We start from the raw sequence: 26,407 nt of genomic DNA, 5'->3' as shown, positions 1-26,407 counted from the left end.
AAATTTGAGTCAGGTGAGGTGACTGGAGGAGTTTTGGCTGGAGTCTATTTATGGACAAAGGTTGTTTTTATCTTAAATGCAACATATTGTGTTTGTATAGTTTTGGTCTAATTACTGCTCTGAACATGTTGAATTTTTAAGCAATTGGCATTTTTGTTTTAGTTAACAATTAAAGAATCATTAAATTAGTTGACGACGATTTCTATAATTGATTAATCACAATTAGTCAGCTTAATCGTTTCAGCCCTACATAAATCTGACCTAGAATAAAAGTACTGAGTTGATAACCAGAGGACCCCTGTAAACAGTGATCTGCTGGCAGAATGATTCTTACCCTCAGGAATGAGTCCAGTGCGCCGTTCTCCATGAACTCTGTGATGATCATCGTCGGTCTGCTCTTCGTGACCACGCCCTCCAGTCTGATGATGTTCGGCTGGTCGAACTGGCCCATGATCGACGCCTCGGCCAAAAAGTCTCTCCTCTGACGCTCAGAGTACCCCACCTTAAGGGTCTTGATCGCTACGGGGATTTCTTTTTTCCCAAGAGGTTTCAAGCGACCTTTGTACACCTCCCCAAACTCACCTTAAAAATGACAAAAAACGACAGTAGAGCAAAAGGTTTGACGGCAAAACACAAAAAGGTAAAGAACTAATTCTACATGAGATTCCAGAAGGCTGGAAGGAATTCATCATTAGCAAAATTTTCAGTTTGTAACTTATTATCAACTATAAATGAGCATGGAGAAGAATAATTATATTCCTACTGTTTTTACAGCAGCTGAGTTGGTGTGTTTTAATTGTGGTAACGCTCTGATGCTTCACACTCCCTTCATTCTGATGGACTCCAAGCAGTTCCAGCAGAGCAAACAGAGACTGAAGGGCAATGTTTTTTGTGTGTGTGGCTTAAAAGTGCAACAAACAAACGAATCCCATTTATTGCTGCTCTCTGGGGTGAGGAAAGGTTGTGTTTTCGACGTGTGAACAAGATAAAAAGGATTGTGCTATTATTACTGCTTAGACACATAGCTTTGCATGACACATCTCGTAATCTCTTGATTAAACAAAGCTTAATGGATCAAGAGAGCGCGCTGAATCACGGGGTCCATAGGTTTCAATCTTTTGTGAACATCTTGCTATATTCGTTGACTGAGTGGGGATCTCTGTTATTACTGAGCTTTTTATTTGTAAGTTTCAAAAAGATAATAGTTAAAGGTTCAATGTGTAGGAGTTAGAGACTCTTACCAGGACAAATTGCAGCTAGTTAAATAAGACTCCCACGAATGAACAAAACATGATAACAATGAAAATCTCCAAAGACTCAAATTAAAGGCAATGCCCTTCTCCTGGGGGTCAAATTAGGATTTGTATATAAACTTTAAACTGAAGTGCATTCCAAACTGTAATTGTGTTACTTCCCTAACAGTTTCTGTTTGTTTCTTTATACATGATAGCATGATTTGAAAACTTAGTTTGTTCTGAAATGCTCAGGTTTGAGTTCGAGTCTTTGGATCCCCAGAAACAAACATGGAGAAGCAGCGTTCAGCTTCTATGCACCTCAAATCTGGAACAATCTTCCAGAAAACTGCAAAACAGCCGAAACACTGAGTTCCTTTAAATGTGGACTAAAATCCCACCTACTTAGTTACTCCCATAACTAGAACACTGACCAATATGTTGATGTGTATTGATGAATTTGATGACAAAATGCAAAATTTGTTACTGGCTTCACAATCTGTGACTTTTTTGTTTTGTTTTATGATGTATTCTCTTGTTGCTGAAACAAATAAACTTAATTGAAACTTTGAATTGTTTGAATAAAAGCAAAGTAAAAGAAAGCTTTAAAGAGGGAATACTTATTCATCGCAGTGTAAGCAAATCTTAGATACAAGTCTGTCCCTGAACCCAAGATTGTGCATTCTGGCTATATAATCGTTCAAACTTTAAGTACAATTGTTTATTTTCATTGTTTATATGTAGTTACAGGGAGGAAAGTCAGTGGTTTTTGTGACTGTTGAGAAAAAATTACATAAATTCATCTGCTTGGTGTGAAATCGCACAATATTGATTCCCTGTTTAGCTTGTTTGGGTTGAATATTGGTTAAAATTAATTTTAAAAAATTAAATACCACTGAATGTCATTGTTATTTTAAATATCGATGGGTAAAAATACATTATAGCGGGATGCTTTTAACCCCAATAGTCAAAATAACGTCGCAAAAAAAGTTTAGCACAAGCTCTGTTCCAAATACAACCTGGGAGAAAAATAATAATAATCTGAATTTTCCAAAAGCATCAAACAAACAATGAAAATTGAACCCCATTCTTTAAGTTGATCCCCAAAAACTGATCAAATTAGTGTCAAGAAGCAATCCCTCACAAGAAGCTGAACTAATTCTAACTTTTATAATCCATCACCTGATAAACTTACCTGGTCTGCTACATGTAACTAAAAACTAGCTCCAACCTCAGCAACCAGACTATTTTCATTGTGCAAAGGCACAGACATCTTTTGTCAAAATAAACGCACAGACATGATGATGGGGTACATGAGAATTGAATTAACTTCAAAATAAAAGTCGTTGCTGCACAGATAAAAAATTGTTGCGTGAATAATAGATGAGAGATGGGAATTGGATGACAGGGCCGTGCCGTTGAGTCTCACACTGATCTGTGCTCCACATATCATCGCTCATTAAAAACTATCTTGTGTCAGTGCTGTAAACCAGAACAAGCACAGAAGGAAGAATGGAAAGAAGATGGGATGGGAATGAGAGAGGATGCTCCATAAATCTAGGTTCAATCAACACTCTGTTAGTAAAGGACTGTTAGATGAGATGTCTCAGTCTGTCATATTATAAACATAATGCGTTTCACGACATTTCTCCAGTCAAGCAAAGTGGTTTTTGTGAAGGACATTTCCTACAGGCTGAGTGATAGTAATGGAAGGAGAGCGTTATCTCAAAGGAAGGGAATAAGGGAGTCAGGTGGGATATTTTTATTATCTCCGTAGGGCTCTCTCTTCTTCTTTTATCTTCACTTCCCAATCTGTTATTCTGCTTTTCCTTCCATGGTTCATTGTTCAGGATTTGTCTGAACAAAAACAAACTAAAACTCCAGAGGGTCTAAATCACAGAAAGCGTTGAAGATCGGATAAAGTATCAAAGGAGTACAGAGGAGGAAAACAAGAGTGAAACAATGTGAAAAGTGAGTTATGGAGCTGCTGACGGACTCAAAGTCTGACCACATCTCATTTCACCCGTTCCTGTGCTTCCCCCTCCCTCCCTGTCATTTTCATCCCTTCTCCATCACTTCTGGCTGGAATGAGAAACCCTTCCCTGAGAGTAATAAAGCACCAAACGGAGGGATTACTAAAAGCCCCTCAAAGTGGTTCAACAGACCAAAGGCCAAAGCACATACTTGCAGTGTTGAGGGTCTGGACCTGGTTCATGACCTTTAACACCCAGGGCTCAGTGGGCTCTTTGGGTGTGATTGGTTTTTGGTCCTGTGTTAAATAAGTTATGAGTTATCAGGAGCAGACCATCTGAAGGAAAAACATTTCTCAACCTGGTCCGAGTTGCAGTAAAAGAAAAATATTATCCCATAAAATGAAAGGTAATGGCATCTAAACGAGTTACAGATTATAGCAGAGAGGTATCAGCATTCACATGGCGACCCTCACACGTTCACAATCCCCGTCACATGGTTCTTTATAATGCTGATCTTTGAACTATTTAAATCACTAAATAAGATTCAATTATACGAAATACCACATGCCCATGAACTCTCAATGAGAAGGACTGGTAAAGCACTACAGAGGTTGGACTCATCTTTAAAATCTAGAAAAAAGATGAAAACTAAATCAATCTTGTTAGAAGTGAAACATTTAGACTTCGACGAGGGCTGGAGCAATATCTGCAGCTTATACACAACTGAAATAATTAAAGAAATTGAATGTACTTTTCCTGCGACAGACTGGCGACCTGCCCAGGGTGACATTAGCTGGAGAGGCACCAGCACCTCCCGACCCACTAAGAGACAAGGGTGTATGGCTGGAATGTACTTTTCATGGAGAGTTATAATGCAATAATGCAAAATGTAAGAATGTAATTCCCTCATCAAAAACATACTAAGCGCGGTGCTTTGACTCCCATGGCAGCCATTCATGGGTGCCTTAACGCTCAGACATATTATGGTCTACCTCTTTACCCAAAGTTCTGCCTTACCACACAGCTCCACTAGACTAGCGGCAGCAGAAATGAGCAAACACCTGGTGGAACTATGCATCTGCTGAACTCAAGGAACGGCTGTAAACGGCAGCAATGGACGGCAGGTAGAAGCATTTATGTGGGCAGAAATAGTGAGAGGTTCTTAAAGAGACAGAGGCCAGTTTCAAGGCATCAGATAGGAAGTCAAATTTCTATTAGGTGGTTTTTAATATATACAGCATTTTCATGACATCTGATGGTATTTTATTGTGTAATAAATCATATAAAAATTCATAATACCCTCCTTTAAAAATAAAGTTATCCATGAAACTGGCGCTAATCATTCCTTCAAATCACACTTAATTGAAGAAATATTTATGGAAATATAATTGTTTTTAAGCTTATAGCAAAATATTATGGTGAAACAAAAAGATTCATTAATTTCTTTCAGCAATCTGATTCTTTTTGTTTGAGTCAAATCGTTCAAAATTATTGTGTTGCTCAAATATGTTAAAAGTTATATAATAAAAAAATGCTCTAAGAGCTTCTTTTAAAAATATTACATTTAATGGGTGTTTATACAAAATTAAAAATCAAATTCCAGTATGATGTTAAGTGACTGATCCAATTAAGACATCAAAAATAATGCACAACAAAACCAGCGCAGTCAGTTTCTACAGAAACAGGTAAACATTCAAACCAACGCCCTGTGTGATGAATGTCTACAAAGCCGATTGATTATTTCTAATCATCAGAATATGTCTGGCTGATGAAGGTCTCTCACCAAGATGTTGTTTGACACATTTTGCAATTTCCTCCATTAAATCCAGAGATTACAGCATCAAAACAATAACTTCTGCTGAACTTTCGTGACCATCGTTCTTCCTTTGCCAAACATCACACAGCATTTCTACAGAGCTCACAAGAAAATGCAAGAAGACAGTTTTAATTTATTCCTGTGAAAGCTTTCAGCATGAATAAAACATGCTGACTTCAAAGGAAAAAATAATAAAGCAAAATGACAAATTGGCATTGCATGATTCCAGATATTTCTCATCGACACTGAAATGTGGTACCGTTGTTTTATCTGGTTTGAGAGTTGGAATCACAATTAAACCAAAGTAAACATTTTCTTTACATCTTAATCTAAACATAAAAAAACTTAAGGTGGGATGAGAGTTTAATTTTAATTTTCTTTTAAAAAAAAACAAAAGCTTAGAGAAAAAATGAATTAAGCAACAGTTCAAAAGGACTAAACCTATGAAAATCTCTACCTGATCCGATGACTTCCTCTATTTTGACACAAGAGGGGTCGATTTCTTTGGCAAATTCCCGCACCGCCTCGTTGGGGTCTTCATAGGTAAAGGGGTCAATGTAGATCTTGACCCCTGGTGAACTGCGACCCTCAGACAGGGTGGGAAAAGTCACAGTGGGGGTGGGACCGCTAAACATGTCTGGCCTCAGAGTCACTTCTGTAAAGAAAGTTCACAAATAAACTTTTTTATGAAAAGAATCCAGGAGTTTTTAATTATTTTTACACTAATAAAATATAGATTGTGTGTCTACCTCCTCCTGTGTTGTACTGCTGCAGCTTGTCGCCGTACACACTCTCCTTCAAATGCCTCCTCCTACAGACAGAGGGAAAAAAAGACAGACAAAGCTTCAGGGGGAGAAGTCGCAAGAGCACATACATTTTACAGAGCAGCTCTAAATGTTGCAGGAGTAAAATGCAAATTGGCAATTTTCTCTCAAACTGGGTTGAAGTAAAATAGTTATCCTGTTAAAAAATCTGCTGCCGAAACAGTCTGTCTAGAACCAGTTAGGATTGAAGGATTGTTACTGCTCTGTGTCATCAGCACTCATTTTCCTGCTTTCCTCTGCAAACGGAACAAGTGCAGAAACGTCCCGCAGAATCTCCATATGCCACTAGATCTTAACAAGACCCACAATAAAGGAGAACCTCAATAAATAGTTGAAATCTAAAAGGGATAAATTGTAGTTCAAGTTGTTATTTTTGTTAATTTTGACAATGACTGCTTATGGATAATGAAAACCCAGAATTCAATTTATTAGGAAATGACTATAGCATGTGAGACCAATCAGAGAATACTTCATGTTCTTTCATTATATGCATGCATTAATACACTTGTAGCCGTTTCCTTTCTGTTGATATCCCGCTAATGTTGAAAAAACACAATTATGCAATTGCAGTGTTTCCATAAAATAAAAAAATAAAATTGAAATCACATTTGAATAAGTTTGTTCATATGATAAGTCATTAAAAATCATGTCAGCGGCGGATGTAATCATATCAATATTTCAGCATTTTCTGCATAACATCATGCATTTCCATTAAATCTACTTTGGTGCAGCCCAAAAACCCCGTCATCCCGGCGTAAAAACTTTTTACCTAACAAACGTGAATATTTTGGAAGTTGCCTTGTTTCCACTGAGCAAATTTATTACAAACTTTTATGTTTAACGGAAACACAGTTGGTGTGTCAGTGTCTTCCATCTTGACACATCAGTGCACAAACAACCAGCGTGTTGTGTAACGGTCTTTCATACCCTGACCAGAGTTACCTTATGATTTTCTAGACAAGACATCAAGAATTAAATATTCATGCAATGAAAATAATTTTCTTCCAATGTTTTCTAAGAAACCAAATGTTATGTTTTTACTCATCAAAATTAAAAAGAAACAAAAGCTTAAATGATATCACTTTGTGAGTGAATTGAATATATGAGCTCCAGATTTTCAGTAACCCTGAGAACATATCTATAATTTAAGACATTACATTACTGCAAACAGGGAGCTAGAAATTCAGATGTTGGCCAGGAAAACCATTTTATAGGGTCATAACATTTGGCACACACGTAAATAGAGCAGCGCAAATGAACATAAATCTTGGTCTTTGTTGTGAAATTGATTTAGCTTTTAGGCTACTGAGTCCAACAACACAGTCAACAATCAGCGAGAGCAAACCTTCAGGAACATTTATGTGAGATGAATCCCTAATGCCCACTGGCCAGACAAGATCAGCAGATATAATCTGTGGCTAAGCATCCAATAACTAGCAACAGCTGGTGAAATTTGAAGAGGACAGATATGGGGAGAGCAAAACCAGATAAGTTTGGTCAGAGAAGCCTGAAAGTTAACTAGAAATGGGACAACCTAGAAAATAATGCCTCCCCTGAGAACAGGTCTGCTGGGAGAGATTAAACGCAGGCGCACACCTGGTTATGGAAAGAAAGAAAATATTGGCTCAGATCTCAAAGGCCTAAACTTCTAGAGGAGTGGCACATTAATGGAGAAATCTTTATCTTGCATATATTATGAAAGTAAAATGAAAAAGTGGAAGGTGCTTTGAGATATAATCAATCTAACATAATATTTCCAAGAATTTGTGTTTAGCATTAAATGGCCTAATTCAGTTTTACCCTGCCCAGAGTAGACAATACAATAAAAAAAATAAAAAAAAGTTTTATTGTATTACAACCAAAAACACACATCTTTGGAAAAAAGTGTCTTTTTATATTATTGTCAAAAGAACAAAGCGTCAAGAAATAAAAAGTCAGTTTGGTTAAAAACTGAAATGACAACTTCCACCTGTCAAACCTTTTTCCCATTTTATCTCCAGACGTGCTGCTCTTGTTTTGCTTGTTTGAATTTTTTTTCTTTTAATCTATATGGAATACTAAACTGAGTTGTTTTATATAAAACCTTTAACTATTTACCATACAGTTCAAGACTTCTCTGCACTTTGAAACCATCTTGTAATAAAAACACCTGATCTGAAATCCATATCCTGATATTCAAAGGAAGATCAATAGAGCTGCTGGAGCAGTTGAATGAAGACTTAATATAAATGTATTTTTGTCAAGTTTCTAGTGTAAATATCTAAGAAAACTTGAAAACAATCTTACAAGCAACTTTTCAGCGAGAAATGTTTTATTAAGTCAATAATTCCTTTATACTGATGAAAAAGTATTAGTTCCTTAGGCACACATTTTCCCCATAAGTGAAATAATCTGCCAATGGAACAATATTAAGGAAATATTGACGTAAAAGAATATTTTAAAATATCTTCAAATATTTTATTTGTTTAGCACATTTAAGCAACAAAGCAGTACAAAATGATTTACCTCCTAAAATGTCTTTTGTCTTATTTCAAGTTTTCTAAGATATTTCCACTAGAAACTTGCCAAAATAAATACTTGGTAAGATTTTAGTTTTTTGCAGCGTAAATGTGTTTATTTGTGTGTCTGCTGTGTGTTACCTGGTACATACGATAGCCAGAGCTACCAAAGAGACGATACACACTCCGCCTACTAAAGAACTTGCAGTCAGGTAGAGCTGCTGTCCAAGCTCTGACTTGTACTCATCTGCAGAAGCACACACACACACATACATAATTTAGCAATGCTGAGATAGGCATATCTGTTTTTTATATATTTTTGTCTTTCACACACACACACACACACACACACACACACACACACGCCTATCCTAAAGTGAATACATGCTATACAGCTAAAATCTTCCATAATTCCAAAAAAATAACACTCATTTTACATGACTGCACTCAATATGCAGGCAGAATGAATTGCCTCACAGCCAGGTTTGCACTTTACAACCTTTTCCACTCTCTCAACCCGTTTCCTCTCCAGCAGAAAACCTCCACTCACATCTCCACACAGTCCAGCCAGCCACCCACGCTCTTACCGTCTGTGAGGGTCTGGAAGAGCATCTCTTTGCTGTAGGCTCCGTACCCTGCCACGGTGCGGGCCCTCACCTGGACCACGTAGCCGGTGCCGGGCCTCAGGCCCTCCAGGACCACGTTGGGTGTATCGCTCTGGACCACTGAACTGTTCAGCAACGACGACTGGAACTGCAGAAGAGGCAGAGCAAGATGCTGATATACTAAACTTTACCTTGACAATCACTGCAGGTGCATCACAATAAATTCCAATATTAGCAAAAAGTTAAATTTAGAGTGATGTATTGATGTGTGTGTGAATTTAATGGCTTTTTATCTTTGTGTTTTTGTGATGTAACGCACTTTAAACTGCCTTGTTCCTGAAATGTGCTAAACAAATAAGCGATTAATTGATTGATTGAAGCAGCACAAATAAATTTAAAAATGCAATAAGTGCAGTAAGATTGAAAAGATATTATGAGATAAAATACATTTAAAACAAAATACAATCACAGAATAAAATAGAAGGAAAAGGTTTGTTTTGATGGCTACTTAAAATAGATATTGTAAATAGAAAAAGCTCTTAGTGAGTCTTGATTAAATAGATCTAGATCAAACATTTGGTCACCGGTATGTGTAACATCCTTAGTGATGTTTTCAGCTCTTGTGAGACCTAAAAACTGCCAGCAATTGTTCAACAGAGTCGGGAAAAGACATCCACGTCTTAATTACTCTCTCCAAACAGAAATTAAATACACCAGAGTAAACTCCACCGTTGGCTTCAGCAGCTTTGATTCAGATCATTTTTCCAGATGATTCTCAGGAAATGGAGCTGCTGTTGTACCTTTTTAAGAATCTCCAGGGCGTGACAGTCAGAGATGTGAACATCAAGGAACTTAAATGAATGCACCGTCTCAACACAGACATTATTTATGTAGAGGATAATGATCGTGTTGCGTTTCCTGAAGTCGACAGAAGGTTGTTGGTGGAGCGCCAAACCGACATTTTCTGGAATTTTTGTCCAATTTTTTCTGACAAAAGAAAATATTTTTGTCAGAAAAGGGACTCTGGATCACTAAGTAACAATCACTGCTGATGTTTCAGCTGTGGCTCAACACGAGGAATGCACACATTTTCCTGACAAACCTTTTCTTTCATTCGACTTTCCATTAACATGCTTGGATGCACCCAGTGACGGTCCACAGCGTTTCCCACATCTCGCCCAAAGACCACTGCAGGTGGGAACCAGTTGCCCCTCACCTTGCACAGATAAGCGGGACTAGAAAATGAAAGGATGGATGATCTGATACCCCCAGGGTTCTACCACCTCATCAAAATAAAATGGTTCTAAATCCAACCAGGTTGGAATTTATTAAATCAAGTTTTGGGTTCACCACGTTTACATCTTCAACTTTAACTTTTATACGCATCATATTTTGTCAGGAATAAATTTTAAATGTATGTAAAGCCGCCATTCACAAATTGTTTTACTGGTATCATTGCCTAGTGTACCTTGAGATTTTTTCTCTTGTATATTCCCAAAACAGCTGCTCTCATTCACATTTATAAATGTTTCTTTCTTCAGAATGCAAAATAAGTATCCAGTTTCTGACTCTAAAGTCAAACATTTAGACACTTTTAACCCTAATATCACCATCAAGTCAGAAAGCTGCAACTTTAGTCAAAAACATACTAATAAAGGCCAGATAATGAAATTTTAAGTTGTTTTATAGAAGCGGCAGAAGCACAAACTTGCTGCACTTTTGCACATGTTGCCTATGCATAATGTTGTCCACATTGTTGTTAAAAGGTCAAAATGTTCATCTTCAGTGAAGTCCTGATTCTTTTTAAGAATGCCACCTGGCAAACTCCTCCATCATGAATGTTATTTCAGCTGCTCATCTGCCTGAAAGAAAACTGAAAAGAGAAAATTGCAGCATCACTGTTGCATCTTCCACCCGTAGACAGCAACATCAGGGCGCAAACATTCTGAAATATATGTTGACGTTTTGATTTAGAGCTGCTTTCCTCCGTTTTTTCAGGACTTCTCAATGCTTCTCATTTACAAAATCCGCCATGATGCGACATCAACATCTATATGGATGTCACATCATAAAGAACCCTGTTCATATTTCATTTTCACCATCTTTCAGCTTATGGATGATTAGCATTTTTATGTCAATTATTTCTCCAACACACCTAAACCCTTTCCTGATGACCATTTTTCTTCCTCCTTGCTCTTTTGAGTCATTCATCTTTCCATTCTATGCAAATATAATAAGGGCTTATTGCAGTTAATTAGCTTTTACCCACAGAGAAAGACGAGCATGTGGACTTCTCCCTTTGCATTCGTCTCCATATTATCTTTCCCATCTCATAAATCCAAGGCTATCACCTTTTACCTCCATCTATGCCCCCTTCTTCTCATTTTAGACTTCCTATTTTCTGTCATTTTCTTTCAGATAACAAGGTTTTACAGAGGCTAAATCTAAGAGCGGGCGGCAGAACGAAAGGTCTGCTGTGGTGGCGGCGCGAAGGTATAGGCACGAGAATGAAGGACGGCGGGGTGGGGAGGTCGACGGCAGAGCAAAGTGGAGAGGAAAAGAGATGATGGTGGTGATGAGGAACACCGCCCAGGAGGGACAGGAGTGGGTGGAAATCGCTGGTAGATTGGGGAGAAAAAGGGGGGTTATCAGGAGAAGACATGGGGTTAAAGATGATTGAGTTTTCTATCATAAATATTCATGGCGAAAACCCATTTTCCACATGTCAGTCATTAACCCATTCTCTTGTATCAAAATACCAATCATGATGGGATCAAACTTTTTCCTCCTTCCTTGTCTTGACCTAAATTACGACCATATAATGTTGTGTTTGCAAAATGTTATTGCACATTTAAGTCGACGATGTTGCTGATAATTAAGCGGTGGGTTTTGGATGATTTTAAAGTTTAAAAAGTAGGTAAGTTTTGCACAGAAAAGACGTTGCATCAGTGCTGGAGTTCAGATTCTGGAGTTGTGTGTGGCGAGGAAAGCTCGACTCCATGCTGACTGGAGTAAAGAGGTTAGGGGGCAGGCCGTCTGGGAAGGCCTGGCAGACAGAGATAAGTATTGGGGGAAAATTTTGACTTTCTCCACCATATCAAATTTACTACATTAAAACTCATTATCTATAGAGTGGGAGTGAGGGAGGATGGAGTGAAGAGCTGCAGGAGATGAGGAAGGTGAAAAAAATGACAGAAAAAAGGGTGCAGCACAGCTGTGTGTCCTCTCTCACCAGGCTTATCAAACTGCTCCCACAGGACATCTTCACTTAAAGCTATGAGCTAAAATTAGTCTTTACGTGGTTGACTGCTTCACAGTGGGAAATGCAGAATCCTAATTGACTTCAATATGAGACTTTATTAACGGAAACCTAGCAGCAAATAAGGCCGACTCAGGGCGCAGTACGAGTTTTGACTGCAGCCGTAATAAATATCTCACTCACTCATTGTAATTGTCCTCAGTGCTAAAAGCACATCATGTTATGCGACATCATGTCTGCCGTTTTCCATCTTTTCCTGGAGCGAACTGCAGGAACACGAGTCTGTTCGGTCCTGATCAGAATTGGTTTTAATTTAACTCTTTCCGTGTTATTTCAACAAGAAATCGAGTAATTATGAATTTGCAAACTTTGCTGTGAAGGTACATTTCAATGTCTGAGTTTTAACCCCAGCAAAAAAACCCTCATCATTTGTCATGTTTTACTTCATCTCGATCTCATATGACGTGAACACAAATAAATATTCAATTGTAAAACGATGTTTTGAATTTTCTGTAAATGAAATCTGAATAATTTGCAGTGCATGCAGGTCTTTGGGGATGTTTCTAACAGCTATCCTCATCTACAGAATGAAATTGTTCTTTTTTTTTTGGTTTCCAAATAGCCTTGGACATCGTTTTGGTATTTCAGATCCCGTTTGGTTCCGGTCCATGCCATTTCACACAGCGCATCCAGGATCTGCTTTTACTGCAACTTCATCCATATGACTTGCATCAACTCCAGTGGCCCTCACCATGATGCTGCTACTACCGTGTTTCATGGTTGTGATTCAGGTGTAGGTCAAAAAGTAAATCAACTTTTTTTTTCTTTTCTGTGTTCCCTAGAGGAAAACCTCTAAATGAAGACCAGATTTATGAAGTGCACCATTAATAGTTTGACTTTGCGCAGGTCCTCTGGCCATAGCTAGAGATTTCTGCAGCTCTTCCAGAGTTACCACGGGACTCTTCAGTGCTTCTATCATAATTGGTCGTTTAGCTGGGCCTGTTAGCTCAGGTTGAGGGCGGGGTCAGGTCTGCAGTTGTTCCAAACTAAAATCTAACACTAATCCATAATATGTTCAAAGCTTTAGGATATAATTTTATGACCTACTCTTCCTTCACTTTTCTTTTCAATAATGTTCTCCAATAGCCCTGCGAGGCCTTTATGCTGAGATTATATTACACACAGATGGTATCTGCTTACTAATTCCCTGGATTTTATTTCAGGGCAAAAGAGCAAAAGAGGCTTAATACATATTTATGGGAAAATGGGAAAAGGTTCAAGAGGTAATTATTAACATCTCTGTATGCTGAGAAAACTCTGCAATGAGGAAGTTAAAAATGCATCGTTTAGTTTCTGGACAGAGTTTTTGTTTTACTTTTTTTGTTTATTCCCTCTAAAGTGACAAAAAAAGAAAAACAGATAGTTGTGAAGTTAAATAGAGCCTTTTCTTATTTGCTGGCATAGAGGACTCAAGGATAAGCTTTCAAAGATAATTTGTTTTCCAATATTACTGCAAAGCATCACAGTCCTAACCAGTGCAACACGACTTTTGGTTTTGCATTTAAGTGCACACTTTTGAATTCCAGACTAAACATGCTCAATTGTCTGAAACTCTTGTTCAGTTTTATTCTCCTCCTCAAAAACAAACATACGGTCCTCTTTCTGGAGAATTCAGTAAACAGATCTCATCCACCAACATTCTGCAGCATCCAGTATTAGCTGAAAAGTCTACAAATCATTTCAGATCCATTTGTTCCTTCTTTCTGTCTCAAGAGTCCCGCTGAAAAAGTGGCACATGTTTGCATCAGATCGGAGTAATCTTCTAAAAAAAACCTTCGGCAGAAACGGATCAGACAAAAACTGACAAAGAATATGAGAAGTATGTAGTTCTAATGGATAAAAAACAAAAAAACTGTTTAAAAATGTCCGAAGTTTCATGTTAGGATTCTAAATTATTGGATTGTACAAGGTATTTTACTACATTTTTACATGAAGTTTGTACAAATGTACTAAGTAGCCAGAAAAATGCTAAATAAAAAAAAACGTTAGGCCATCATTTGCAGGCCATACATTTTACTAAAGCACAGAAAATGGGGATCGGGTGGAATCATCTATAATATGGGTGAAAAAAAAACAAATATTGGAGGTGATTTTTGTGAAAACTGTAAATTGATTCGAATATTCCCTAACTGGGTTTATTACACGGGCAAATTCTGATTGGATCCTGTTTTCCAGGCAATACTTTGAAAAGAAGGAAGCCAGTGTTATTACCAAAGTGGAAAGCTGCATGTAACTGTGTGTAATTTCATTATTATTGTAACTATGAATGATTCTTTGTAAGTCCATGCCAGAGCAGTATGTTTTCTTCGGGGTTTCAACGTGCATTAAAGTAACATTTGGTTGATTTAAATGGCAATTCTTGTGTTATTTCTATAGCATTCCACTTTCCTGTGCATATTGTGTTTCTGCCCAAAGACTTTTGAGGTTGAAAAGATCTAAAGATTTTGGCCAGTTTCAGTCTCTAGTAATATTTCAGATGACCAGCAGAATATTGGTTCTTTTTACACCATAAAAGCACAACCAGACCACTTACATAACCTCTCTGCTCAAGTTAAACACCTGCAATCCATTACTGCATCACTATTATTGTCACATCCTCATTTTGTGGCAGCAACAAGTTGGGGAGGGTCCCCCTCCTCAGTGCTTGTTGGGGGATGTTTACTGTGAAAACTGCAATAAACTCAGACGCTAAGAGTGAGCCTGAATGTTTTAATTAAAGACAACTGCTGAAATTGAGCCTAAAAGAGCCACAATTGGCAACATTTGCAGTACATAATGAGAGGGGGGGGAAATCTTGTACACCAGCAACTGCAACCAAGGAAAAAAAAAAAAAAAAAAAAGCTTATATCTGTTGTAGAGCAAAGACAGGTGGATTAGGAGTAAAAATGAGTGGGTTGTGAGGAGGCTCGTGTTCCTTTCAGTGTATCTTACACAATTCCTTGTAGGTGATTTGCTTTTTGTTTTTCATCTATCTGCAGTGAAGTGTTTTTCCAGGTCTGGGCTCAGCTTCAGAAAAGAAGCGAACAGTCTTTGCTTTAGGTGACAGATACTCCAGTAACTTACCTTTCATGCTCACAGCTTAACATTCAGCAAATTACAAGGACTTAGTAAGAGATCCCATTTTCTTTCATTTAGGAAATTTTACTCCTGACAGAAACGCAGCAGCAGCCTTTCACAGGAAAGCAATCTGGTTCCACAAGTTTTACCCCTGAATTAGTAGCTCTTAACACCGCCCCGGGTCTGGCATTCTTTTTCCTGCCTGACTCAAAATTATCGGGAATTTCTCCATCTGTCAGGCAAGCCGGGGGTTAAACTGCGGCTCCATTTATCATCTGCATTCAGATATTGACAGCTTGATAGCTACATTGTTAACCACACATGTACAAACAAATAAAAACACAACTTCCATTAAGAGGCTGGTGCATTACCTTTAAACACAGAGAAAAACTCAGATACCTACAGAGAGCATCGATAAGGACACCTTCTGGGCCTTTATGGAGATTTTCTGCAAAATGTTTGCATGTTAAAGAAAAAAACCCTCTAGGGTAGATTTAGAGCCTGTTGGAGGAACTGCATATCAAACATGGCTTACAAACACCTCAGGATCCCCCTGAAGCAAACCTGATAGGAAAAACTACACTGGACTAACTGACTAAACCCCAGGGAGGAGCGACAAAGTATCTGGACATTTTTAACTTATTGCACAAAAGCTAAAGCTAAACTTCCACTGAGTTTTGAAGAAAGTGCCTAAAAATACTTTTCAAAAAACATCTTTTATTTAGTCTGATGATGATGGCATTAAGGCTTTAAAGAAAACTGAAAGGTTTCAGCATCCACACATTTAGGTTGAGGAAAGTTTCCCTTTGTGTGTTTGAGTCGCTCTGGAAAGAAAATATTCAATCCTTCCCTGATGAGAGAATCTGTGTGATCCCAGAGGTGTCAGAGTCCACAGACAGAAATGAACACATGAACACAGCGAGAGGAATCTGGGAGGCAATCTCCTTCAGCAAACAGACGGCCAGCATTAGTCAGGACTGTCCACAAACCGGGTCACAGTGCACAATTTGAAATATGAAACCAGAAAAAAGTAAAGAAAAATGATGCTAAAAATTATATTGACGACTGAGGTTGTGTTTACTACAACATCTCTTATTTCAGCTACAAAAGACTAAATTTAATACATATTGATTTTAAAAGCAATTTGTCTGAACAAATATTAATGTTTCCATTTGCGTTGTAAGTCTGAAACATCTGAACCAAATGAGCTACGCATCAGTTATTTTCAACTTAACCTGTTCCACATGTCACAGTTCATGACAATACCTCCACATGACAGTTTTTACTCATTGAACCTTAAAATCTATCTTGAATTTTCTAAACAGATCCTCAGTTCCCCCAATCAATTTACTATAAATCAAATCAAACCTCTGTTTATCTGTATGTTTAAGTATTTTAATGAATTATAAAAAACATGTTGGAAATAATCCTATCAATTGAATACAAAATGTTGCAGTCTATCACCAGAAGTTTTGTTCTGATCAAGCACTAATTTATATTTTTATAGGCCATTTTGCACCTGCTTTCTCAGCAGTTACTACATTTTACTCCTCATTTAAGGAAATGTAGCATCTATTTCCCTGCATTGACCGTTTCCTTTAACAAAATGTATCCTGCGTTTTAAATGCTAGGCTCATACTCGTAATAAAGTCGGTTTTTGACATTTAGGGTTTTTTGTGTTTGGAAGTGAGTAATAATATTTTGCTTTGGTTAATATCTATCACTTGTAATGTCTGGTGATTGGATAGATTTGTCCAAACATCAGTGATTGTTTTTGCCAAATTAAAAAATAAAATCCAAATGCTAAACTACTGTTCCTAAAAAGAGCCGCCAAACCTTTGCTTTGACTAGACAAAAGTCATTTTTTTTGTACTGAATGCTGTAGAAAAGCTTTAAGTTTCTAGTTTTTTCTTAGTTCTGCTGTTTGGTGGAGGGTCAGAATTGAAGCATTGAATTGAGGTTGTGAATCACAAAATATTAATCATTATGCTTCATATTTTGTTGGCATTAAATAATTAAAATATGAGCTTGTTATAAGGCCATATAGCAAAGGATTAAAGTGTTTAATTGTATCTTATTACAGCTTTACAGTATCTGAAAGGATGTCACCATAACCTCCAAACATTTCCCATGTCTGCTGGTTTACAAGAGCCAATAGTTAAGAAAAGTGTGCGTTTGTGTTTAATTGTTGAAAGGAGCCTTTCACTCTTTGTGAGACCCTGTCAGTGTGGCCACAGGCTACAACAAACGATCTGCCTTTTACTTTAAAAATCCATGTTCACTAATTACAAGATGATTCTGTCAAAGATGATGCATTTACTTGACTGGACATCTACCACCAGTGAGGAAGAAAATGCAACAGTTAAACAAATCACAAACATGTTGACAGCTTTCCGCCAGCAGCTGTCCTTAATTAATGATCATGCCAAGTGTGTCAGCCAGCGAACGCAGCAGTGGTTATTTTCATCAGCAGCTGGAGCAGCAGGCATGTTAAGTCACAGGAAGGAGAACGTGAAAATAAAGAAATAAATGTTTAAAAAGCGCAATCAACACAATTAAGAAATGTCGTAATGCATAAATATATTAACAACATCTATTGAGGCATCTGTGTTTTATGTGACATGGAACAAATTTAAAATACACATGAGATTTTTAAAGCATTAATTTAATTATTCACGACAGAAAATGTTTAAAATTTGCCTCCTCTAATAAGTTTGCCATATTTTAAGCAGCACAGTTCTGCCAGGTACAAAACGACGTTGTGCTATTATAAATCCATTTACAGCAAATCAAAAACACTTGCTTTGATTGATTTGAAGTAGACAATAAATTCATTCAATTAGCAACCTTGTCAAAGCTTGAAGAAAGAGACTGTATTGAGGCTTCTGGAGGTTTTCTTTTTAATTAAACTTTTCATAGCCTGGTATTTAGAGACTGATGGTGTTGTAGCCTCGTTATATTTTTAAATGCATATACTGAATATTGTAGGATGTCAAACAGTTTTCTGCACTCAGTAATCTATAATAGATTTCACCACTTTTAATATTTTCAGTATAACAATATGTCTTTATCAAATTAAAATAAAGTTTAAGAACTGAAAGTGTGAACATTATAAAGACTAGAAATGTAAACAGATTTTACTGTAAGAGTTTAAAATGGAGTATCAAAAAATAACTAAAAAGCTTTAAATGCTAATAGCAGAAAATATGAGGTTTATGCAAGCAATGAAGAAGAATCAGTTCAAACAATAAATATATGTACTTTATGCTTTAAAAGTTAAGCTGAATTTAGATTTCATTTAGACATGAAATAATACAAGTTCCTGCGTTTAAAAGTCGTAAAATGTATAATATTGATATCTCGTAAAGTTTGCCAATACACCCATAAATTGGAAAAGGTAGCAGAAATTTTCCAGAAAAAAAAAAAACATGTCAAAGAATCAACTTGAGTCTGTGATTTTTGTTGCTAAAAATGCTGAGGAGATAATCCCAGACAATAATCTCACTCAGTTGAAAGTAGTGCAGTAATAACAGCTGCAGTTCACGATCACTAAAATTTTCTCCTTGTAGATTTTGAGGTACAAAAAAAAAAGAAAATCTAAATTTCTTCATGGCAAGACATCGACGAGGAAACAAGCATTCAGATCTCTGTGAGCAAAGGTGTTTGCAAAATAAAGCAGTTTCTAGTACTTACCAACAGTTAATTAAATGACATTAATGCACTTCACATTGATCTTCCTGTTTTATCGACTCCCAGCAGATTACTGGCTGAGAACAAAACACCAAAATGTTCAGCCACACACACACATTTATCATTCCAGCCTACCTTGTCGTAGTATCTGATCTCGTAGTCGAGGATGATCCCGTTGGGCTGCTCGGGTGGCGGCCATGAAAGAGAGAAGCTGCGGCTCGTTGAGCTCACTTGGTGCATTATGGGAACCTCAGAGGGAGCTGGTATAAAACAAACACAACAACAACCAACCGATTAGGAGTTTTACTGATTCACCAGGATGTTTAGACATTATAAATATGCAAATAGAGTGTAATGTAATGATAAAATGCTTAAAATGTTTGCAAAGAAAAAGGTTTCTACTTCAGTGGATGTGAAATAAAATTGATGTGGGAACAAGTGTAATATTCAAATGCATTTTTAGCTGTGATCTCAGGATCTGTGGACATTTGGCTGTAATAGACTTCAGGATTTAGCTGCTAGTTATGTTTAATAAGATAGTTTCCTAAATCATATTTCTGCTATAGTTCTTTGTTAAGAGAAGACATGAAGGAATTATGGAGGCTATTACTGAAGATAGCAATGAAATGCACTGCAATGGTTCGCCTTAATGAAAAGTATTTGAGAGAGGAGGAAAAAAAGGAATCAAAGTAATTTCATTTTCTCTCCATGTATTACAGTGAATCATCTTTAGCCATTGTATCCGAAAAATCAATAATTCATCTTAAAAAGCTAAGTAATCCAGAGATTTTGGTGTAATTTAAGAAGTATCAGTGCATTTAAGTCCAACAATATGAATGGGCTGTGATTTGAAAGCCTTAGTCTTTCATGTCAATCCGTTGCTTTACAATTTTGTTTCTAAGTGCATTGAGTTTCAAATCATAAAGTTCTGCGAACGACACTGAAAACCTACTGCCTACATTAAAAAGCCCCTGCAATCGTAGTTAACTCGATGATGATAGATGATATTGTTGTATTATACAATATTTCAGGAGTATGAGGAGTTTGCATCAGACATCAGCTGAAAATGCAGTTGGAAAGTGGCAGAGTGGCAGTGGATCAGGTTTCGATTACAAGTGAGCCTCTGTTACAGTGGATAAGGTCAATTATATTTTCCATCAGAGAAAAGTAGCTTTCAAATCTAAATTTAAGTAGAAGTAGAAGTATGTCTCCATAAGATTTCGATGGAGCAATAACTCGGTTACGTTATGTTCGAATTACACAGCAGCAGGCTGAGTAGGAGAAGGAGTGCAGGGTAAGGGGAGATAAAGCTCAGAAAAGGAAGAGAGAGGAAGAAGCAGAAGAGGAGAGTTAAGAAAGGATTAAAGCTGCAAATGTGCAGGAAGAAGTGAAGAGGGGGAGGAACAGAGGGAGGTAGGAGATGACAAACCTGTAACATGTTTTATGAATTAAAAGGCTGTGGCTCAATTTCCTTTATCTCTCCAGCCATCCCTCCCGCATTTAATCCACTGTGCCCCAGGGTATGCTTACACACACAGACGCTTGTAAACACACACGCATGCACAACAGTTTTTTTTTTCTTTTTCAGTTCCAACTCACCTGCCTGATTGGTTGTAATGTTGATTGACAGCTGCTGGGCAGGATACGGACTCTTATTGGACACTCCATTGACTGCCTGCACAGTTAAAATACCAATGGTCAGTTTTTAAACAATAGAGACAATGCAGAACACAATTACATGTTTAAAGGAAGTGATTTATAGATGATATTTAGGAAGGTTGGAACAAAACAATTGTTAAAAAGACTAATTTAGACAGCTAGCTATATTGCTAGCCAGCTAGCTTGTTAAGTATCTAGCCAGCTAGCTTGACAAGCAGGAGCCTGGCCGGCCAGCTTATTAAGTATGTTTCTAGCCAGCTAGCTCGTCAAGTATGTATGTAGCCAGCTAGCTTGTCAAGTATGTATCTAGCCAGCTAGCTTGTCAAGTATGTATCTAGCGGGCTAGCTTATTAAGTATGCTGGCTAGCTTGACAAGCAGGTGCCTGCCCGGCTAGCTTGTCAAGTATGTATCTAGACAGCTGGCTTGTCAAGTATCTAGCCAGCTAGCTTGTACAGTATGTATCTAATCAGCTAGCTTGTCAAGTACGTATCTAGCCGGCTAGCTTGTCAAGTACGTATCTAGCCGGCTAGCTTGTTAAGTATGTATTTAGCCGGCTAGCTTGTCAAGTGTCAGCTAGCTTGTCCACTATGTATCTAGCTGGCTAGCTTGTTAAGTATGAATCTAGACAGCTAGCTTGTTAAGTATGTAGACAGATATATAGATAGACAGATTTTCTACCTACTCAGATTTATTCAAATAAAATAAATTTAAAAATCTATGAATTGTCCTCTTTTTCCCCCATGTATTAAAAATCTGGCACTCAAATTGAAGCCTTTACACTTTTATAGCCACTGTATAATAGGAGAATGATTTTTGGATTTGTCCTTGACAGCACTAGCCAAATTCTGTTTGTGTCCAGAATTATTCATCAACTGCATCACATTAGAATAGCAAAATCCTTTGACTGACATGTCTGTCCAGTACCAAAAACAATCAAGCTGTTTTTTAAGCCTGACAGAAGACTCTGTTAAAATTGTCACAAAAGTGAATTGTTTTTAGATCTAATGTCTTATCTCTGAGACAAAGACAAGCTGACCACATTCTCTGTGGGTTTCAAAGGCGAGACCAGTCGCCATACATTGTTTGCCAAGTGTGCAGTTAATCATTCTGACAGGGAAACCAATGCTTTAGTCAGGGCAAATTAATGTTTTAATTTATGATAATTTACTTGAGGCTCTGCTAATTTAATTTCATGTTTCTGCTTTTCCATAACCGCTGGATCTGCTGTTTAGACTCGAACCCCCGCAAAACAATATGGTAAATCCAAAACTAAGAAAAAATAAGATTTTAATTCAGACTTTGACTTATTTATCTTAGGTTTTTCCGTGTAATGTGGGGGAAATAAGAACAATTTCATTCAATATTTTCAGAATACACTAGTTTACATATAACCCTGCTTTATAGGACAATCCCATAAATCAGAGTATTCAAATAACTATGTTTATATGTGAAGATATCATTTTACTCAGGATGTCCTTGGATGTCACAATTCAGAAACAAAATTGAGCTCTAAAATTTTTACAGTAAAGGAGCCAGATGGGAGAAGATTTAATGTTTATCACAATAAAGGCTTTACAGACATTACAGTGACCTTGTAAGCTGGCAGATATAATCACAGATTTTGCATAAAAGCCTGCAGGTCAGCAACTTTCTATGTAGCGCTAGTATCTTTGAGCATTTTAGTGAATAGGTGGTAGCAATTTGCATTTAAAACAAAAACCGACGAGAACAAGGCTGTTTTTAAAGTGGCTTATCATGGAGCTTTTTCACAAACAAGCAAAACTTGAGGAATGTTTCTCACAACATACGATGAATTTTAAGCTTTTAAACTACTTAGTTGTTTTTTTATACTGCACAGCAAGAATCACCATTTACTTGCATTTCCTTTCAAATCAAAGATAACACATCTGCAGGCACAAACCTGAACGTCAAAGGTGTAGGACGTGTGAGCACGAAGCTTGCTGATTTCCACCCTTGTTCCCTTCAACGCCTCCTTGCCTGGAGAATAAACCACGCTGTCATCGCATGGCTGGCATGCCCGCCGCTCGCTGCTGTGGCAACGCCGGCACACGACGTTGTATGACAGGTCGTCACGGTGCCCGGTGTCACGTGGCGAGTTCCACTCCAGGATCACCGACGTCTGATTCACAACTGAGACCAAATTGCGCGGAGCAGAGGGAACGCCTGAAAACAGGAATTGAAAGGGAAATATGAGTCAATGAGGAAGGAAAATACATGTTTGTAGTGTTGGACTTTTTCAGTTGTCAGAGATCCCCTTATTTGATACTAAAATGTGCTTTTAAGGCACTGCGAATGTAAAACCCATGATTTTACATTACTGATGATAATAGTAACATTTTTTTCACAAAGCATTTTCAAAAGATGACTGCCATCTGTGCTTGCCATTCACAAAACACAAACACAAATTCTCACACAGGCCTTAAAAACGTAAGCCAGTACAGGACAGGAGATGTGTCATTGTGTTTTTCTTTTCTAAACAATCATAGCAGGCAGACATGGTGTTATAATCTTGTTGTATGCTGAGCAAACGCTTTAAATTTAAAATATTTATCTCACTTTCTTGCTATTCATGTCATAAAATGCTTCTAATATTGCAGCTGGTTGGTCACCTTCCAGGCGGTGAAGACCACAGTGGTGCCTGTGGTCATCGGGGCCCTCGGGGCAGTCGCCCCCAAACTGGAGCAGTGGCTCAAACAGATCCCAGGAACAACATCAGACATCTCAGTCCAGAAATGTGCAGTTCTAGGCACAGCCAAGATACTGCGCAGAACCCTCAAGCTCCCAGGCCTCTGGTAGAGGACCCGAGCTCAGAGGATGAAAGAGACCACCCACGGAGGGTGAGAAGGGAATATATATATTTTTTTTATATATACATACATATATCTTGACTAGATAGATATATAGATGTGCGCACACACATTTTAAATTTTGGCCCCCCAGAGGTAGTCCTGGCCCCCCCAACTTTAAAAGTCTAGCTCCGCCACTGTATATACACAGGGGTGAAAGTTTTAAATTCTTGGGGGTAGCATGACAAAAGTGTGTGTGTATATATATATATATATATTTATTTATTATTAAATTGAATATAATTTCAGATCTTTGTATAACTTTTCTTCAGGTTAACTTAGAAAGTGAGCTATTATTGTTACCGGTTAATTTTCTAAACTACAAAAAGGGGTAACACTTTATTTGAAGGGGGGTGAATAAGACTGACATGACACTGTCATAAACATGACATAACACCTGTCATGAACATGAATAAGCCTTCATGAATAGTTATGACTGTTGTCATAAAGCGTCATTCGGTAAATTATGACACTTTTAATACAAAGTTGACATTATTCAAAATGTCTTTGTTCTGACAACTTGACATTAACCAAGAAATCATTACTGATCTAAATTTGTTATAAAAGTATTACTGATTGCACTTTAAAAATGAGGTAACTTTATGTTATTAAAGGTAAAGTTTAAACAGTAATGATTTCCTGGTTAATGTCAAGTTGTCATAACAAAGACAATTTGAATAATGTCAACTTTGTATTAAAAGTGTCATAATTTACCGAATGACATTTTATGACAACAGTCATAAACATTCATGAAGACTTATTCATGTTCATGACAGGTGTTATGACATGTTTATGACAGTGTCATGTCAGTCTTATTCACCCCCCTTCAAATAAAGTGTTACCCAAAAAGGTAACTGTTCGGGATCCTCAAATATGAAAAAATGCACTGATATTGATATCCGATAACAACACTAGTGTTATGGAAGATTTACCAATATTTTATTTTAAAAAAATTTTTATCTGATGACTCGATTAATCGTAAGAATAATCGACAGATTACTTGACTACTAAAATATTCGTCTACAACAGCCCTACAACTGATGCATGTAAAAAAAATTGGTGAGTTTTTGTATATTTTTCGTCTTGCTAAAAGCCGATTCATTAGCAAACAGTCCGCCTTCACAGCAGAAAACAGGAAGGCTGAACTGGGTGCAGCACAGTTGCAGGTTAGTAATGCTAACCACTATTGAAAAATGCTAGAAACGACCGTATTTTCTGGACTTTAGAGCACACCTCACTATAAGCCACACCCACAATGTTTTTTTTAGTTTTTTTTACTGGAAACGTACATATAAGCCGCTCTCGGTTTTCCACATGGACACAAGCTATCGCTCTGCCAGATCGACAGCCCTCAACTTAAAAGCTGCATCATATGAACTTCTACATGTTGTTTACATGATGAGCGGGTACGAGTTTGAAAACATTTCTCTGACGTTCCTGCTGCTAGCATGTGCTTGTTCTAAATGAAAATCAGCACTTTCTTCTTTGATTTGAAATTTTGACATCCAATGATTCACTTCCTGCTAACGAGCCCCCTGGTGGTTGAAGGAAAATCCACAGAAAAGCCGCACCGGGCTGTAAGTGCGTGAAGGAAAGATACCGTAGGTCTTTCCTTCCGGCCGGCGTCAGACTGTACAACACCCGCTGCTCTCAGTAGTCCACTACTCTTTACTATAGGCAATAAACCTGGAATTTATTTATTTATATTTCAAACAATACTGTTTCAGTACTTTCTATATTCACCTGATTTTACTGTGTATATATAGATTTTTATAGATTTTTATATTGGTTCTGCTCTTTCCTTTATACTGCTGTAACAATGTAAATTTCCCCAATGTGGGATTAATAAAGGAATATCTTATCTTATCTTATCTTAAGCCGCATGGTTCAAAGCGTGGGGGAAAAAATAGCGGCTTATAGTCCGAAAAATATGGTATTTAAAAAGTCAACACTGTAATCATGTCTATTTTAAAACATCTGCAGCTCCTCTTCTGCCACACTGATCTTCCTTATAAAAAATAATGATATCTCACAGAGGAAACGTTCTTTTTGAGAAATCAGCATTGGCTTAAATCCCAAATGGCAGGTCAAACATTTAAACCCTCATCAGTTCATCTTTTATCAAAAGCTAACATAACCAAACGGTAAATTTGCTGTCAAATCTTGCAAAAGAATTGTGCCCACTGAATTGGCACTTTAAGTCTCCTCTTGGGGAAAACTGAAGCCTTGTTCTGTCTTGTCTGAAGGAAGAGTAGACTTTTGTGTTCTGAGCCATCAGGGACTGAGCATCAAACAGAGGAAACGGGAATCGGGGTCAAGCAATTCAGCAACATGGTTCCTTTTTCTTTTTTTTGTACAAACACTCTCTTGTTTAGAACCAAAGAGGAAAAGGACAGGTCACCAAAAGCCAGAATCTGCACAGCCTAGAAGGTAATTTAGACTTTTATCATAGCACAAATACAGGCATAATGCAGAGAAGTTGGGCTGCATGATGGAAAATCCTGTAATGTCAAGGTTACTGGGACAGCAAAACAACAAATCCATATTTTTCTCACTCTTCCAGGTTTTCAACAGTCGCTGACCTTTAGCATCTTCGACACTTTGCTCCGTCAGGGGTGGAAATTTACTGCAGGGTCTCCACTTAGCAGGCTGAATATCTAACCAGCATGCAAAAGTCTTTTGCAAGGTTAATATTACGCACACCAATATAATGACTATTACATATAGTCACAATACTGTGCTGCACCAAAACAAATTTAAAGCATGAAACAAAACCGACAAAATTTAATTCTAAAAAGATACAAAATAATCAAAACATCTTCTCAACACATCAGGGTTAGGATGGTTTCCCTGTGCTTTGATCAAG

General features: G+C 37.5%; 1 protein-coding gene across 2 annotated transcripts in view; it reads right to left on the bottom strand.

Annotated features, from left to right (window-relative positions):
• LOC103137188 (ephrin type-B receptor 1-like) overlaps positions 1-26,407 on the bottom strand; it is a 103,798-nt gene that overhangs the window by 25,956 nt on the left and 51,435 nt on the right. For both annotated transcript variants that reach the window (XM_007550806.2, XM_016670860.1), the window contains 8 exons: positions 22,596-22,858; positions 20,614-20,689; positions 19,150-19,274; positions 8,931-9,096; positions 8,485-8,590; positions 5,771-5,832; positions 5,479-5,676; positions 335-582 (listed from right to left, as the gene is read on the bottom strand). In XM_007550806.2, the coding sequence (XP_007550868.1) occupies positions 335-582; positions 5,479-5,676; positions 5,771-5,832; positions 8,485-8,590; positions 8,931-9,096; positions 19,150-19,274; positions 20,614-20,689; positions 22,596-22,858 (1,244 nt within the window). The remainder of the gene's footprint in view (positions 1-334; positions 583-5,478; positions 5,677-5,770; positions 5,833-8,484; positions 8,591-8,930; positions 9,097-19,149; positions 19,275-20,613; positions 20,690-22,595; positions 22,859-26,407) is intronic.

Source organism: Poecilia formosa, unplaced genomic scaffold, assembly GCF_000485575.1.
Source record: "Poecilia formosa unplaced genomic scaffold, Poecilia_formosa-5.1.2 Scaffold38, whole genome shotgun sequence".
NCBI classification, from domain to species: domain Eukaryota; kingdom Metazoa; phylum Chordata; class Actinopteri; order Cyprinodontiformes; family Poeciliidae; genus Poecilia; species Poecilia formosa.
Note: the sequence above shows the minus strand (reverse complement) of the source record. Positions and strands in the feature narration are given on the sequence as shown.